This window comes from Mesoplodon bidens (assembly GCF_964165515.1).
Source record: "Mesoplodon bidens genome assembly, chromosome: 19".
NCBI classification, from domain to species: Eukaryota; Metazoa; Chordata; class Mammalia; order Artiodactyla; family Ziphiidae; genus Mesoplodon; species Mesoplodon bidens.
Genome location: NC_138179.1, coordinates 52,309,745 through 52,323,833, shown reverse-complemented (window position 1 = coordinate 52,323,833; position 14,089 = coordinate 52,309,745). Strand labels below are relative to the sequence as shown.

The window sequence follows — 14,089 nt, the reverse complement described above, 5'->3', positions numbered from 1 at the left end:
CGTGGGCCGGGAAAGTGGCGGGGAGGGTTGTGGTGGGGTACAGGCTGGGAGGGCCTGGAGGCTGGGGGTGGTGACTGGAGTGTGTCTGGAGTTCACGGGGTCATGACCGAACCCCTGGGTATGTGTAGGTCCTCTGGTGCCAGGAGCCCTCCTGCCCCCTCACACCGAGTCCTCCACTCTCCGCTGCCACCTCCACCAAAGGTGGGAAGAGACTGCACGTGGGCTGGGGGAGAAGAGCTTCCCGATCCTGCAGGGCCCCGGGGACCTTGCCTCCCTCCCCCAGAACCCCCGTTTTGGGGCGCCAGAGGACAAGGGGTACACAGGATGTGGCTCTCCATCTGTCCCCCACCAATCTCGCGGCTCACGCCTCCGCCCGCTCCCAGACGTCCAAGAATGTGAAGCACGTGGATGCCCGTAGTGGGGGGAGGGGGGAGATGCTTATCGGCGGCCGCTGGGTAGGGGCCTTCTTCCGCCGCCGCCGCCGCCGCCGCCGCCGCCGCGCTACACCCAGAGTCACCCCCACCCTCCTCTGGGGTGGAGGAAGGGCGGGGCCCAGCGCCGTGCGCCCCCTCTCCGCCCCTCCCCGCGGGCTGCCAGCGGAGCTGCGGAGGAGCGGGCGCCAGCAGGATTGGGAGGGGAGCCGCTGGCCGGGGGCCCGGCTGATTTCCTGCTGATCTCCTCCAGGAAACCGCCCCCTTGTGCGGGCCTGCGAGCGGCTCTGGGGCGCGGGGACTCCGGAGCGTTCTGCCCACCAGGAGCCGAGCGGGGGCGGGGGAGGGGCAGCCTGGCAGCGCGGGCGGGAGGGGACGCCTGGCTCCCTGGGCCGGTGCCATGCCTTCGCTGGGCGCTGGAACTTTTGAGCTGAGAAGGTGTGGTGCTTCTCCCGCCTCGTCCTTCTGCAGGAAGAGGAGAGATTTGTGGGCTGGGGCCTCTGGGGAGGGAGGTGAGCGGGAAGGGGCCAGGCCGTGGCAGTCCTTCCCCCGCTGGGTGTGCAGAGTTAAGGCTGCGTCCTGACTCTTGCAGAGGCTGGGAGCGTCCTAGAGTGCCCCTGCTCCCCTTGGCTGCTGGCTGGTGGCCCGGGAGGTGGGGACTGGGCCGGGGCTCTGGGTTCAAAGGGCACAGTGGGAAACCTTAGAGCTGTTACCTGGGTGACAGGTGGCGATGTGCTGGGCGTGGGGCGTGCAGACCAGTGTGATAGCCTCAGAGGCAGCCAGCTGCTGTGGGGTGGGCCGCAGGGAGGCCTCACTGAGCCCAAACTGTGTACCCTCACCTTCGGTCATCTCCCCCCCGTCCTGCCAAAAAGCGCAATTTAAAAAGTACATTCTTCCAGTTTCATAAACAGCCTCTGGACTTTGCCTCAGCTCCAAATTTCTACAGACCTTTGGCTCTCCACTCAGTCCCTGGTCTTAAGCTGCCTGTCCCTCATCTGGGTATCCCCTGTATCTCCCCACGGCCCCCTCCCCTCTCTCAACCCCACTCCATACCCCAAAGCTCCCTCTGTCCTTTCTCCCCCTCCCCTCTGGTCCATTTTAGAGGTCGGGCGTTGGGGGAGGTGGGTCCAGGGCAAAGACTGGATGTGGAGGGAGGTCGGTCAGAGCCTTCTTCCTCTCTGGTCGGAAAGCTGACTGGGATTCTAGGCCATGGTCCCTCCCCACACCCCCTTGTCCTTGACACCCCCCACCCCCCACCAGTCTGGATTGTCTATTGTGACTCCTTTTACGTCTTGGAAAAAGTTAGCACAACAAAGGGCTCCTTTGTCGCTCACCCCTCTGCCTCCTGGCCTCACCCAGGCCCCCCAACCCCGCCCCCCCCCAGCAGCTGTTCTCAGGCCTCTCGCCTGTCTGATTTGCTTGTCTGGCCTCTGGGAGAGTGAGGTGGGGAAAACCAGGCCAGGACAGTTCGATTTGGGGTGAGGTGCAGAGGGTGGGGGAGGTCAGCGAAGAGTCTGGGTCGGTGGGGGTGTGGTGTCGGCAGCCACTGATCCTTTGCTGCAGGCTGCTCTCTGGGCAGGGACAGGGACAGGGACATGGGGCCACAGCAGTGCTGGTCAGCCAGGCTGACCAGGGAAGTGGTGCCCAGGCCCAGCTAAGAGCCAGGAAAGCCCTGCCAAGGTTGTTGGCCTGGTTCCCTGTCACCAACCGCCTGGCAGTCCCTAGTTGTGTTGTGCGGGTAGTAGGCATGCAGCTAGCCAGCCCCCCACCGCTCTCCGCCCCCATCCAGGTGTTTCTTTTCTCTGTGCCTGGACTTCGGGGCCACATGAGGTGCTATGAGGTGCTTGGGCAGGAAGTCTGGGCCCCTTTGAATTCCAGAACCTCGTGTGCTGGAGTTTGGGGTGAGACTAGATAGAATTCTGGGGTGTGGGAGGAGGCAGGGATCTATCTCCTCAGGGAGGCGTCCCTGCCCCTCCTTGGCCCTGGGCAAGTGGTCTTGGCAAAGCCTCAGGAGGGTGCTGGGTGGCCCCTTGGGAATCTGGGGTTGACTGGGTCACAGTTCTCATCCCAGCACAGTACACCCCCAGCTGCCCTGGCTTCGGGCACAGACAGCCCCATGCAACCCAGCCCTGTTCTGCCTGGGGTGATGGGCATGGGGCCAGGCACTGGGAAGGATTTGTAGGGGGAGCTGCCCTTGCTGGCTAGGTCACCCTCCTGGCTGCCCTCTTAGAACTGAATAACAGGAGGGGAGGGGAATAGTAACCGGGGCATAGGACATAGTATCGTATGGAGGCCAGACAGACAGAGCATTGATGGGAACAGACCCCCTTTGTCATGCTTTTCCCCCCAGACAGGGGGCACCCAGAGCAATGGGCTTCCGGGGCCCATAGGGACGCTTCTCCCTGTCTCCAGGGGGGTCCCCCTGCTTATCTCAGGGAGTCCCACCTGCTGTGCCCCAACGTTTGTGACTCTGCACACCCTGCCTTGGGTCCCTGGCCAGGGGATTGTTTGGGTGGAGGAGGGGCTGTGGCTGCTGGCAGAGGGGGTGGGGGGGGAGCGGAAGCAGAGGGGGTGGGGGAGTGGCCGGCTTTGAATATCCTGTTGACCCCAGTTTCCTCTGTCCCCAGCTTGTGTCCTCTTCCCTCCCTCCTCATCAGGCCTTAACTCCTTCCTAACGTGGGGGAGATGGGGCCGGGCTGCCCAGGGTCCGGGGCTATGGAACCAGGCTGACACCCACGCCCAAGCACCAAGTACAGCCACATCCGTGTAGAAATCTGATGGTTTATTATCTGCTCTTTCTGGTTTTGAAGGTGGGGTCCTGCGGAAGTAGGCAGGACAGATGGGGTGCTGGAGCTTCACGGGCAGCCTCATTTCCCCAGTCGGGCTGGGAAGTCCCAGGTTTCCTGAGACTGTGTCCCTGCCCCAGAGTTTGACTCCTGGCAGCAGTGGGGTGGCTGGGAGAGGCTCCTGGGAGAGATCAGGAGGCAGGGTGGGCACCGTATGAAGGATGGTGACCTGGGTCTCTAACCGCCCTTCTCCTCTTGTCTCTCTAGCCATTGAGACCCAGAGCAGCAGTTCCGAAGAGATAGTGCCCAGCCCCCCGTCGCCACCCCCTCTCCCCCGCATCTACAAGCCTTGCTTTGTCTGTCAAGACAAATCCTCAGGCTACCACTATGGGGTCAGCGCTTGTGAGGGCTGCAAGGTGAGTTGAGGGGGTCATTGGGAAGGATATCCCTGATTAGATAAGTGGGGTGGTCCCACTGCCGAGGGCTGGGACTGTGCCGGCGGCGGTGGTGGTGGTTGTGGTGGTAGTGGGTGTCCCTGAAGCTGCTGATCTTACTTCTGTGCGGAGGGGGCGGCAGCCTTGGAGGAGAGGAAGCCTTCAGCAGAGCCTCCTTCCCCGTCCATGAGCAGGGGTCCCCCAGACCAGAGGTCCCCCTCCTGCCTCAGCTCTCTTCCCCATCATCTCCATCCTCCAGCTGGCAGGGTGTACACCCGCTCTGCTACCGCCGCCCGGGTTGTCATGGGGAGCTAGCTGCCGACTGGCTCTTGGCTGGGGACCCAGGAGGCCTGCCCTCTGTGGCCCTGCCTGAACCTCGCCATGGCAGCCTGGCAGGAGGCCGTTAGGAGCAGGCGCCTTGCCTTGGCCTCTCCTTCAGGTGCCCAGGCTGTGGGCTTCCCAGAGTCTGGCTGGATTTCCACGTGCCCATGTTTGGCTCCAGGGTGCAGATGTGGCTGCCACCTTCCCAGCAGCTGTGGGCATGGCCTCTCCTCCTCCTCTCCCCAGGGCTTGAGCCTCTGTACCTGTTTCTTCCCCAGAGATTGGGGCTCAGAAGCGGCACAGCTTTGAGGCTTGAGGCCCTGGGCTGCCCCTCGGTGTGGGGCAGAGATCAAGGGCAAAGCACCAGGCCTTGGACTCTGTGTCTGCCTGTCCTGTCTGGTTGTTCTTGGTCTGCCTTAGCCTGTCTGTCAGTCTCTCTGTTAGCCCGTGTGGGCAGCCCCTGACCAGCCTGGTCTACCTGTGATCAGTCTGTGCGCATCTGCCTGGTTAGTGAATGCGTGTTTTGCTGCTTTGCTCTTGAGCGCGCTCTCCACCTGTCTGGCCAGGCTGTGTGTGTGTCTGTGCGGCCCCTCCTGCTTGCCTTCTCTTCCTGTGCTCTGAGCCCAGGGCTGTGGGCTCCAGAGCTCTGCCCCTCTCTCATCTAGCCCCATCTGCCCCTTTACTTGACTCACCAGCAGCCCGAGGTCCTTTTCCCCAGGAGAGAGGAAGCTGGGTCTATGCGTGTGGGTTGGGGGAAGCCCTCTGCCCACCTGCCGTGTTCAGGCAGCAGGTATTGGGACTCTTCTCGGGGTATCCTTGTAGGCGGACCCTTCTCTCTGCCTTATCAGGTCTACTCAGGTAGTTGATGGCCAAAGCCCTTGGGGGCAGCAGCCACCTGGCCCTCTGCCCCCACGGCTGAGGCCACAGGCCAGCGCTGTTCCTACTGTGGGTGTGGCTGACCTGACTCCCTGCCCTCCATACCCAGGGCTTCTTCCGCCGCAGCATCCAGAAGAACATGGTGTACACGTGTCATCGGGACAAGAACTGCATCATCAATAAGGTGACCCGGAACCGCTGCCAGTACTGCCGGCTGCAGAAGTGCTTCGAAGTGGGCATGTCCAAGGAGTGTGAGTGCCATGGGCAGGGCGGGGCCATGCATTGGGCAGGGCACGAGTGCCTGGCCACTAAAGCTGGGTGATCAGGGGCATGTGGATGTGTGTGTGGATGGGAACGGGCGTGCTCGTGACGTGGTGTACAGGCTGGTGGTTGAGGACGGTTCACCTATAGCTGCAGGGACCTGTCTGTCTGTCTCACTAGTTGTGTGTCCATGTGCGGACAGCCCTTCCTGTTCGAGTGAGGCGGGCTGTGTGTGCTCGCTCACGTGTATGCATGTGTCTGCGCCCGCTGGCTTGCTTCCAGGCCCTGGTTGGCTTTGGGGTGGGGCTCAGAGGCATCCCTGAGTCCCGCTGGATTGTGCATCTTAGGACAGGGGTGCTGCTGGGTATGTGTTGTGTGTGGGGGGCGTGGGCGGAGGAGGTGCTGCAGGCATAGGGATCTTAGAGCCTTTGTCTGGTGGAACCTGGGACCGGGAGTTGGAAGAGAGAATTGGGACTTCTCTGATCCCAGAGGAGCGGGGGCTTCCAGTTTGGGCTCAGCTGAGGCCCGATGGAGGGAGAGAGGGAGGGCTGGACAGGGAGACCCTCTTGTGTTGAAATCATGGGTGTTGCCGTGGTGACCGGTGATTGATGATGTCAGAGATAAATGACGCTGACAGACGCCTCCTTGTCTGCGTGGCCGTTGCCATGGTGCCTGAGCCGTGGGGGATGGGGTGGGGGAGGGGGCTGCAGGACCCTCTAGCCCTTTGTGGGCAGGGCAGTGGAAGAAGGAAGCCGGGAGGGGACGAGGGGGGGACACGAGCAGCCCCAGACAGGAGCAGAGGGACCCTGCAGCACCCGGCCACCTCCTGCCTCAGGGGGAAGGGGCTGCGTTGTCCGGAGCCCAGGAAGTGCCTGCTGTGCGCCGCCGCGGAGCGGGTGATAACTCGGGACCCGCAGGCCTGGGACCCTTCCCTGCGGGGCCCAGCACCTCCTCCTCCCTCTGTTGCTACCACCTTCCGCTCCCAGAGCGTTTCATCACAGAAGGACCGGGGTGGGGACCCCCTCTCCCTTCCACCACCAACTCCCCCTTTCCCTCCCTCCTCCTCCTCTCTGGCTGCTCTGTGCCCCGGAGCTGAGCAGCTGCCATTTCAATAGAATTAAAGCTTCCGAATGATAAACGTCTTGTCACAGCTGCAATTTTCTCTTCCCAAATTATCCCCCCACTCTCTCTCTCCCTCTCCCTTCTCTCCCTTGCACTTTATTGAATTTGCAGAATCGACATGAGTGATCTCCAAATTATGCCTGCCCCCCCCCACCGCTGCCCCCCCGGGCCCCCCACCCCCACCCTCTCTTCCTCCAGTGTCAGCAGCCGCCGCCACTGGTCCTGTGAGTGATTGTGTGTCTGGGATAATCGGCTGGTAACGACCCCATCGCTTCTTTAAAGCCGAGTGGTGTGTGCGGCTCAGCGCCCCCGGTGATTTGTCAGCTCCCCCGGCTAATGGGCCGAGAGATTCTCCCACCCGGGCCCCCCACTCTCAGGCTGGGGAGCCCTACTCTTCGCCTGGCCGCCCAAAGAGCTCTCCGAGCCCGTCCCCGGGACCCCAGGGAGACAGCTGCCCGGAGGTCTGGGGGATGGTGGAGGCAGGAGCCGGTCCTCCCCCGAGGCAGGGAGGCCGAGCACAGACGTGGGACACTGTGCACACGTGCCTTCAGCCCTGGACCCCCGCGCGTGCGCACCCGGAGTGTGAGCTGGAGTAGATGCGTGGGAGAGCAGGCGTGCGTGCGGTGGTCACGGGGCCCTGGGGCAGGCCTCGGTGTGTGGGCCGGGTGGGCACGGCGGGGGGCGGGGGGGCACCGTGTGTCGCCGTCCCGCCAGCCTGTGCGCTCGCGTGTGTACGCATTCATGTGCGCGCCCCCGCCGGGTGGCCTCCTTCGCAGCCGGCTGCTCTCGGTCTGGTGGGAGGGGCTCGGGCTGGGGATGGACGGGCTTGGGGACGAACCGCCGGCCGCACTTGCCCTCTAACCGCGCGGCCTGGGCCCTCCACAGCCGTGAGGAACGACCGAAACAAGAAGAAGAAGGAGGCGCCCAAGCCCGAGTGCTCCGAGAGCTACACGCTGACGCCGGAGGTGGGGGAGCTCATCGAGAAGGTGCGCAAAGCGCATCAGGAGACCTTCCCCGCCCTCTGCCAGCTGGGCAAATACACTACGGTACGGCCCCCCGGGTCACCCCTTCTGCCAGGCCTGCCCCTCCGCACCCCTGCCTGGGCCACCGCCGCGTCCCCCCCACCTTCCCCCCCCGCGTCCCCCCCACCTTCCCCCCCCGCGTCCCCCCACCTTCCCCCCCCGCGTCCCCCCACCTTCCCCCCCCGCGTCCCCCCTCCCCACCTTCCCCCCCGCCTCCCCTCCCCCCCCACCTCCCCTCCCCCCCCACCTTCCCCCCCCGCCTCCCCTCCCTCCCCACCTTCCCCCCCCCGCCTCCCCTCCCTCCCCACCTTCCCCCCCCGCCTCCCTTCCCCCCCCACCTTCCCCCCCGCCTCCCCTCCCCCCCCACCTTCCCCCCCGCCTCCCCTCCCTCCCCACCTTCCCCCCCCGCCTCCCCTCCCTCCCCACCTTCCCCCCCGCCTCCCCTCCCTCCCCACCTTCCCCCCCCGCCTCCCCTCCCTCCCCACCTTCCCCCCCGCCTCCCCTCCCCCCCACCTTCCCCTCCCCCCCGCCTCCCCTCCCTCCCCACCTTCCCCCCCGCCTCTCCCCCTCCCCACCTTCCCCCCCCGCCTCCCCTCCCTCCCCACCTTCCCCCCGCCTCCCCCTCCCCCCTTCCCCCCCGCCTCCCCCCCTCCCCCCCTTCCCCCCCCGCCTCCCCCCTCCCCCCTTCCCCCCCGCCTCCCCCTCCCCCCTTCCCCCCCCCGCCTCCCCTCCCTCCCCACCTTCCCCCCCCCGCCTCCCCTCCCTCCCCACCTTCCCCCCCCGCCTCCCCTCCCCCCACCTTCCCCCCCCCCGCCTCCCCTCCCTCCCCGCCGCCTCCCATCAAGGAGCTCTCAGGAGGTGAAGGCAGTAGGGGGCAGGTCTGCGGGGGCTGGCGGAGCCGGGCCGAGAAGGCGCCACGAGGGGAGGCCCTCACTCTCCCCCGTCTCCCCAGAACAACAGCTCAGAACAGCGTGTCTCTCTGGACATTGACCTCTGGGACAAGTTCAGTGAACTCTCCACCAAGTGCATCATTAAGACTGTGGAGTTCGCCAAGCAGCTGCCCGGCTTCACCACCCTCACCATTGCGGACCAGATCACCCTTCTCAAGGCTGCCTGCCTGGACATCCTGGTGAGGGTCTGCACCCTGTCCCCCTGGGCACTACCCCCGTGTCCTTGGAGGATGTCCTGCCACTCAAATAGCCACCTCCCTAAACATCCATCTGGAATCGACCTGTCCAAATGCCCACCCACCCAAATAGCCACCCTTCCTCTCCCCCATGGGTCCACCTGTCCACTCAGCCACTCAGCCCCCGGATGTGCACTGGGTCACCCGTATAGCTGTACACGCGTCCATCCACCCTCAGTCCGTCTTTCCATCCGACCTGCCTTCCAGCCACCCATCTTCCCATCTATTCAGTCTAATAAAGATTCACCTGGGACCCTGTGTGGCCAGGCCTTGAACTGGGTGTCAGGAACAGAGCTGAACACACCACTGTCCCCTTTCGAAAACCTCCTATTGGTGGAGGCAACAGATATGTAAACAGAGCTTGCAAAACTGTGATAAGCGCTGGCTGGAGATGGGGGCGGGCTGTCCCCTCCCTGAAGGACAGAGAGCCACACTGCTGGACCCTAGGGAGGGCGCCCCAGAGGAGGTAGTATCGAGGGGTTTGTAGAAGGGGCGTGTGAACCGCCTGCTGGTGCGGGACCAGCTGGATTCAGGGGACTGCAGGGCATCTGGTGGGGCCAGAGGGTGGGCCGGACTGGAGGCAGGATGGGGGCGGATGGGATTGTCAAATCCAGGGCTGGAGGGAGGACTGTCCTCCCTGTCTTCCCTGATGGGCTCAGCCCACCTGTTCCTTCTGGATCACCTCCAAGGTGGTCGAGATGTGGAATGTTGTGTTGGGATGTGACCAGGCTGCTCTTCCTGATAGGGGTGGGGTGGGAGGTGGGATGCAAGAGGCAGGATCAGGGTTTGAGAAAGTTGAAGACAATATACATTTATGGAGCTCTTGTTGCGTACCCAGTCCTGGGAACTGTAGACATAAATCTACTGTGGCCTTTGCCTTCTTGGAAATTCTAGTTTCCCTCTTAATTCTCTGCATGGAGGCAGGATGAGCTAGATCAGCTGTCTAATATGGAGGCCACTGGTCATGCGTGGCTCTTAAAATTTAAATTAATTAAAATTAAATTCAGTTCAGTTTTTCATTTGCACTTGCCACATTTCAAGTGCCCAGCGGCCACACTGTGGCCGGTGGCTACCGTATTGCGCGGTGCAGACGTAGAACGTGTCCAGCATTGCAGAAGGTTCTATGGGACAGCACTGGTCTGGCTGCCCGCCAGGTGGTCCTCGGGGGTTGCTGGTGCTAGAAGTGCTGGGGGACGTGAGTTCCTGAACTCGAGAACCCTCTGCATCCAGATCCTGCGGATCTGCACGCGGTACACGCCCGAGCAGGACACGATGACCTTCTCGGATGGGCTGACCCTGAACCGGACCCAGATGCACAATGCCGGCTTCGGCCCTCTCACGGACCTGGTCTTCGCCTTCGCCAACCAGCTGCTGCCCCTGGAGATGGATGATGCTGAGACTGGGCTGCTCAGTGCCATCTGCCTCATCTGTGGAGGTGGGCAGGGGGCCTGGGTCTGGGGGCCAGGCCCAGGGTGGTGGTACGACCCCCAGAGCCTCTCCCGGGGAGAAGCTCAGGGACCATCAGATCAGAAAGGGACCTGTCAGACCCTTGTCAGACCCCTGTTAGAGGGGGAAACCGAGTCCCAGAGGAGCAGGGTCTGGTCTGCGGCCACACGGCAAGGGAGTCGTGATGGAGACCTGGATTCTGGTTCCGTTTCCAGGCAGTGCTCGTTGTAGGGGGCTTAGGAGTGAGGACTTGAAGGTCAGACCACCCAGGTTCAAATCCTGGCCAACGTGTGACCTTTAACAGGTTGCTGAACTTCTCTGAGCCTCTATTTCTGTAAAATGGGGGCAGTAATGGTCTTCCCCTCATAAAGTTGATGGGAGGATTAGGAGGTAATAAATAAGGCACAGTGTGCCCAGAGCAAGACCCAGTAAATGTTGGCTGCTGTTATTATTTTATTATTATGAGTTCTACCTTATCAGGCTGGTGTCCAGAATAATGGGCAGGAGTGGGAGACCTGTCCCTACTTAAGGTGGCACTGCCTGTGTTCAGGGATCCCACCTCCATGAACTGGGCTCTCAGGGCGACCTTCGGGCAACCCCTGTCCCCAGCCCCTCTTTGCTCACATTTGAGAGCCTCTTAGGGCCTTTTTGTGTGGGGACCACCCCCGCCCCCCAGCAGAGAAGCTCAGCCTGTGGTCTGGGCAGGCATGCCCCCTGGTGGTCAAGTCTGGAAGTGCAGCTGTGTTCCTTGCTGGGCTAGGGCAGCGACTCAGCGGGCATCTCTGCTTCCTCAGACCGGCAGGACCTGGAGCAGCCAGACAGGGTGGACATGCTGCAGGAGCCGCTACTTGAGGCACTGAAGGTCTATGTGCGGAAACGGAGGCCCAGCCGCCCACACATGTTCCCCAAGATGCTGATGAAGATCACAGACCTGCGAAGCATCAGTGCTAAGGGTGAGGCTCCCACACCTGGAGATGCCCCATGTGTCTGCTGGGGCTGGGCCCCAACACCTGGCCCAGGACCCACCGTCCACGTTCAGGGGGTCAGGCCTCCTGCATCTGAGCTGACACCCCACGTCTTTGTGCCCATGTGATGCCCCACTCACCGGACCCCACCTTGCCTAGGTGACCCCCGCCTGTGAGCCCCAAGGTGGCAGTGTCATCTTTGCGTGGTGGTTAAGGGTTCTGGAAGCAGACTGTGTGGGTGTGTGTCCTTGAGCAGGTCAGACAACAGCTCTGAGCCTCAGTTTCCCATCTGAGGAGTGGGGATAATGATGGTGTTTACAGAGTTGTTTCGAGATGTCAGTAGGAGAGTCCACAGCACACAGCGCATAGGAAGGGCCCAGTGTCAAGCCCAGGTGGTCTGACCCCAGAGCCCGAGTTTGGAACCACTTTGCCCTGCTGACCCTCAGCCGTGGGGGCTTAGGAGGGCTGCCTTATGTCAAAGAGCTGAGCCCCGAGTTCAGTGCACGGTGGAAGCTGATATGGGTAGTATTGACCCTCCCACCCCCTCCACCCTCCCTCCTGGAGCCACACTTGCTTGTGGGGCTGGAGGAGCAGGGCGGGCATGCTGACCTCTGTGCCTCCTTTCCTGCAGGGGCTGAGCGGGTGATCACGCTGAAGATGGAGATCCCGGGCTCCATGCCACCTCTCATCCAGGAAATGTTGGAGAACTCAGAGGGCCTGGACACTCTGAGCGGACAAGGGGGGGCCGGGGGGCGGGATGGGGGCGGCCTGGCTCCCCCGCCCGGCAGCTGCAGCCCCAGCCTCAGCCCCAGCTCAAACAGAAGCAGCCCGGCCACGCACTCCCCGTGACTGCCCGTGCCCCGTGGACACAGCCCTTGCCCCGTGCCCTGGCTTTTCTCTGCCTTTCTACCGACCATGCGACCCTTGCCAGCCCTGCCCCCCACCTGTCCTCCCTTCCCTGGGGGACCGGAGGGAGGCGGCGGCGACTCTTCGGACAGAGGCCCGGGCCTGCGATGGACTGCCCGCTCCTGCAGATGTCTGGGCTGACACCGGGGGCAAGAACTGAGTGAGGACCCCCGGTCCCGGGCCTCAGGATGGGCCCCGGGGCCTCGTGTTCATCAAGACACCCCTCTGCCCACCTCTCCACATCTTCATCACCAGCAAATGCCAGGACCTGGCTCCCCCATCCTCAGAACTCGCAAGCCATTGCCTCCCCGTTGGGGAACCCCCCTGCCTCGGTTGGTGACAGAGGGGGTGGGCCGGGGTGGGGGATTCCCCCTGTACATACCCTGCCATACCAACCCCCAGGTATTCTTGCTGGTTTTGTTTTTATTTTAATTTTTTTTTTTGGTTTTGATTTTTTTAATAAGAATTTTCATTTTAAGCACATTTATACTGAAGGAATCTGTGCGGTGTATTGGGGGGAGCTGGATTCAGAGCTGGAGGGGGGTGGGTCCTGGGGGAGGGGAGTGGCTCAGAAGGGGAGAAGGGGCTCCCCCTCTCTAAGTCCCTGTGCCCCCTAAGCCCTCCTCCCCAGCCTTTTCCTCTTCAGTTTTCTCTTTAAAACTGTGAAGTACTAACTTTCCGAGGCCTGCCCTCCCTTCTCCCTCTGCCTAACCACTGGGCGTGGACAGTTTCCCGGCAACCCCTGGAAGGAGGGGGCTCCCGCAGGAGATGGGGCAGGGGCGAAGCAAGGGGGCCTCAGAACATAAAGGCGTGTGTTTCTCAGCCTCGTGTCCTCGGCAGAGCTGCCTCCCCATCAGAGCCCACGTCATCGAAGCCCTCCAGCCCCCCCACCCCGAGCCCCATGAAGGGGCTGGCCAGGGGGTCCGAGCTGCCCCTGCCCCCCAGCCTCACAGCCACCAGCACCGCCCACAGGGCCCCCAGACACACACACACACACACACACACACACACACACACACACAGTGGACAGACGGGCCGGCAGACACTCGTGGCCTGAGTTCCTCCGTTTCCCTGGCCTGCCCCACCCCACCCCCGTGCCCCCTCCTTGCCCCGCAGGACGGGCCTACAGGGGGCCCCCTCCCGTCACCCCTGCACCCCCGGGTTTGGGGAGCTGGCCCTGCCCTGCCCTCCTTGCCCCGGGGTTGGGGTCTCACCCCCCCAGAGCCCGCTGGTGCACCTGTTACTGTTGGACTTTCCACTGAGATCTACTGGATAAAGAATAAAGTTATATTTATTCTACACGTGCCTCAGAGCCTCGCTGCCTCGCCGCATTCTCTCGGTGTCTGGGCAGGGGCTGGGGGTCCGCTGTGGGCACTGGGGGGGCCAAGCCGCCTTCAGAGCTTGCCTTGCTGTGCTGGAATCTTTGGAGACCCAATGGAAGGAGATGGCCTGCCCTTAGAAAGCCAGCCCTTGGTCTAGGGGCTTTCACAGCCCGTTAGGGACCCCAGTGTGGAGTGGGGGCGGGGAGAAAGGGAGAGACTACCTGCACCTTCAGGGAGTCCCCAGTCCGAGGGAGAAAGCCACCTCGGCCCTCAAAGCCCCTAGCCCTTGGGAAGCCAGAGGTTGAGTCCGGGGGGTCACTTAGTGGCAGAGGAGTTCTATTTTTGGAGTGACCACAGATGACCTTCACAGCAGGAGTGGCAGTTGGCATGGGGACCTGGGTCAGGGGCTCATTGCAAACGAAGAAGAGCTCAGGATTGGGATGGAAACTTGGGAGGCCAGCCCTCTTGTCCCTCTGCCTCCAGGAAGAATTGTCCTGCCCTCCCCTGTCCACCCCTAAGCTCACTTCTGTGGGCAGGAGGCACAGAGGGCACAGGTGACAGGGCACCCGGATGCTCCTGGTTGAGAGGATGGAGTGTGACAGGCCTTGAGGGTCCCCAGAAGCCAGTTCCCCCCTCCACCGCCACTACACATCAAGGCCCAGAGAGGGCAGTGCCCTTGCCCATGGTCACACAGCAAGTTAGTGGCAGATTGGGGAACAGTACTAAGGGCTCCTACCTCTCAGCCAGGGCTCTTTCCCGGATCCCTGAAGCCCTTGAAGAAGCATCAATCACTGAGATCTTGGGGGCGGGGGCGTCTGGGGAGGTGGCAGTGGAGGCTGCGTTTGGGGAGGGTTAGCAGGGCGCCTGGGCGAGAAGAGATTCCTGGGCGGGAAGAAAGAGTTCCTTCCACGGGGGTCCACCTGCCATTTCTACTTTAGCCATCAGGTGGCGCCAGATCCTCACTTATGTCACAGTCTGGCCCAGGCTGGAGAGGATGCTGAGGACAGGCTC

At 62.8% G+C, this 14,089-nt stretch overlaps 1 protein-coding gene across 7 annotated transcripts in view; it reads left to right on the top strand.

Moving 5' to 3' along the window:
- Positions 1-13,055, top strand: part of RARA (retinoic acid receptor alpha) — a 45,183-nt gene extending 32,128 nt beyond the window's left edge. For all 7 annotated transcript variants that reach the window (XM_081220172.1, XM_081220171.1, XM_081220173.1 and 4 more), the window contains 7 exons: positions 3,485-3,633; positions 4,958-5,099; positions 7,117-7,277; positions 8,206-8,382; positions 9,670-9,874; positions 10,680-10,838; positions 11,482-13,055. In XM_081220172.1, coding sequence (XP_081076298.1) covers positions 3,485-3,633; positions 4,958-5,099; positions 7,117-7,277; positions 8,206-8,382; positions 9,670-9,874; positions 10,680-10,838; positions 11,482-11,699 — 1,211 coding nt within the window. In that variant the 3' untranslated portion in view covers positions 11,700-13,055. The remainder of the gene's footprint in view (positions 1-3,484; positions 3,634-4,957; positions 5,100-7,116; positions 7,278-8,205; positions 8,383-9,669; positions 9,875-10,679; positions 10,839-11,481) is intronic.
- The last annotated feature ends 1,034 nt before the right edge of the window (positions 13,056-14,089 follow it).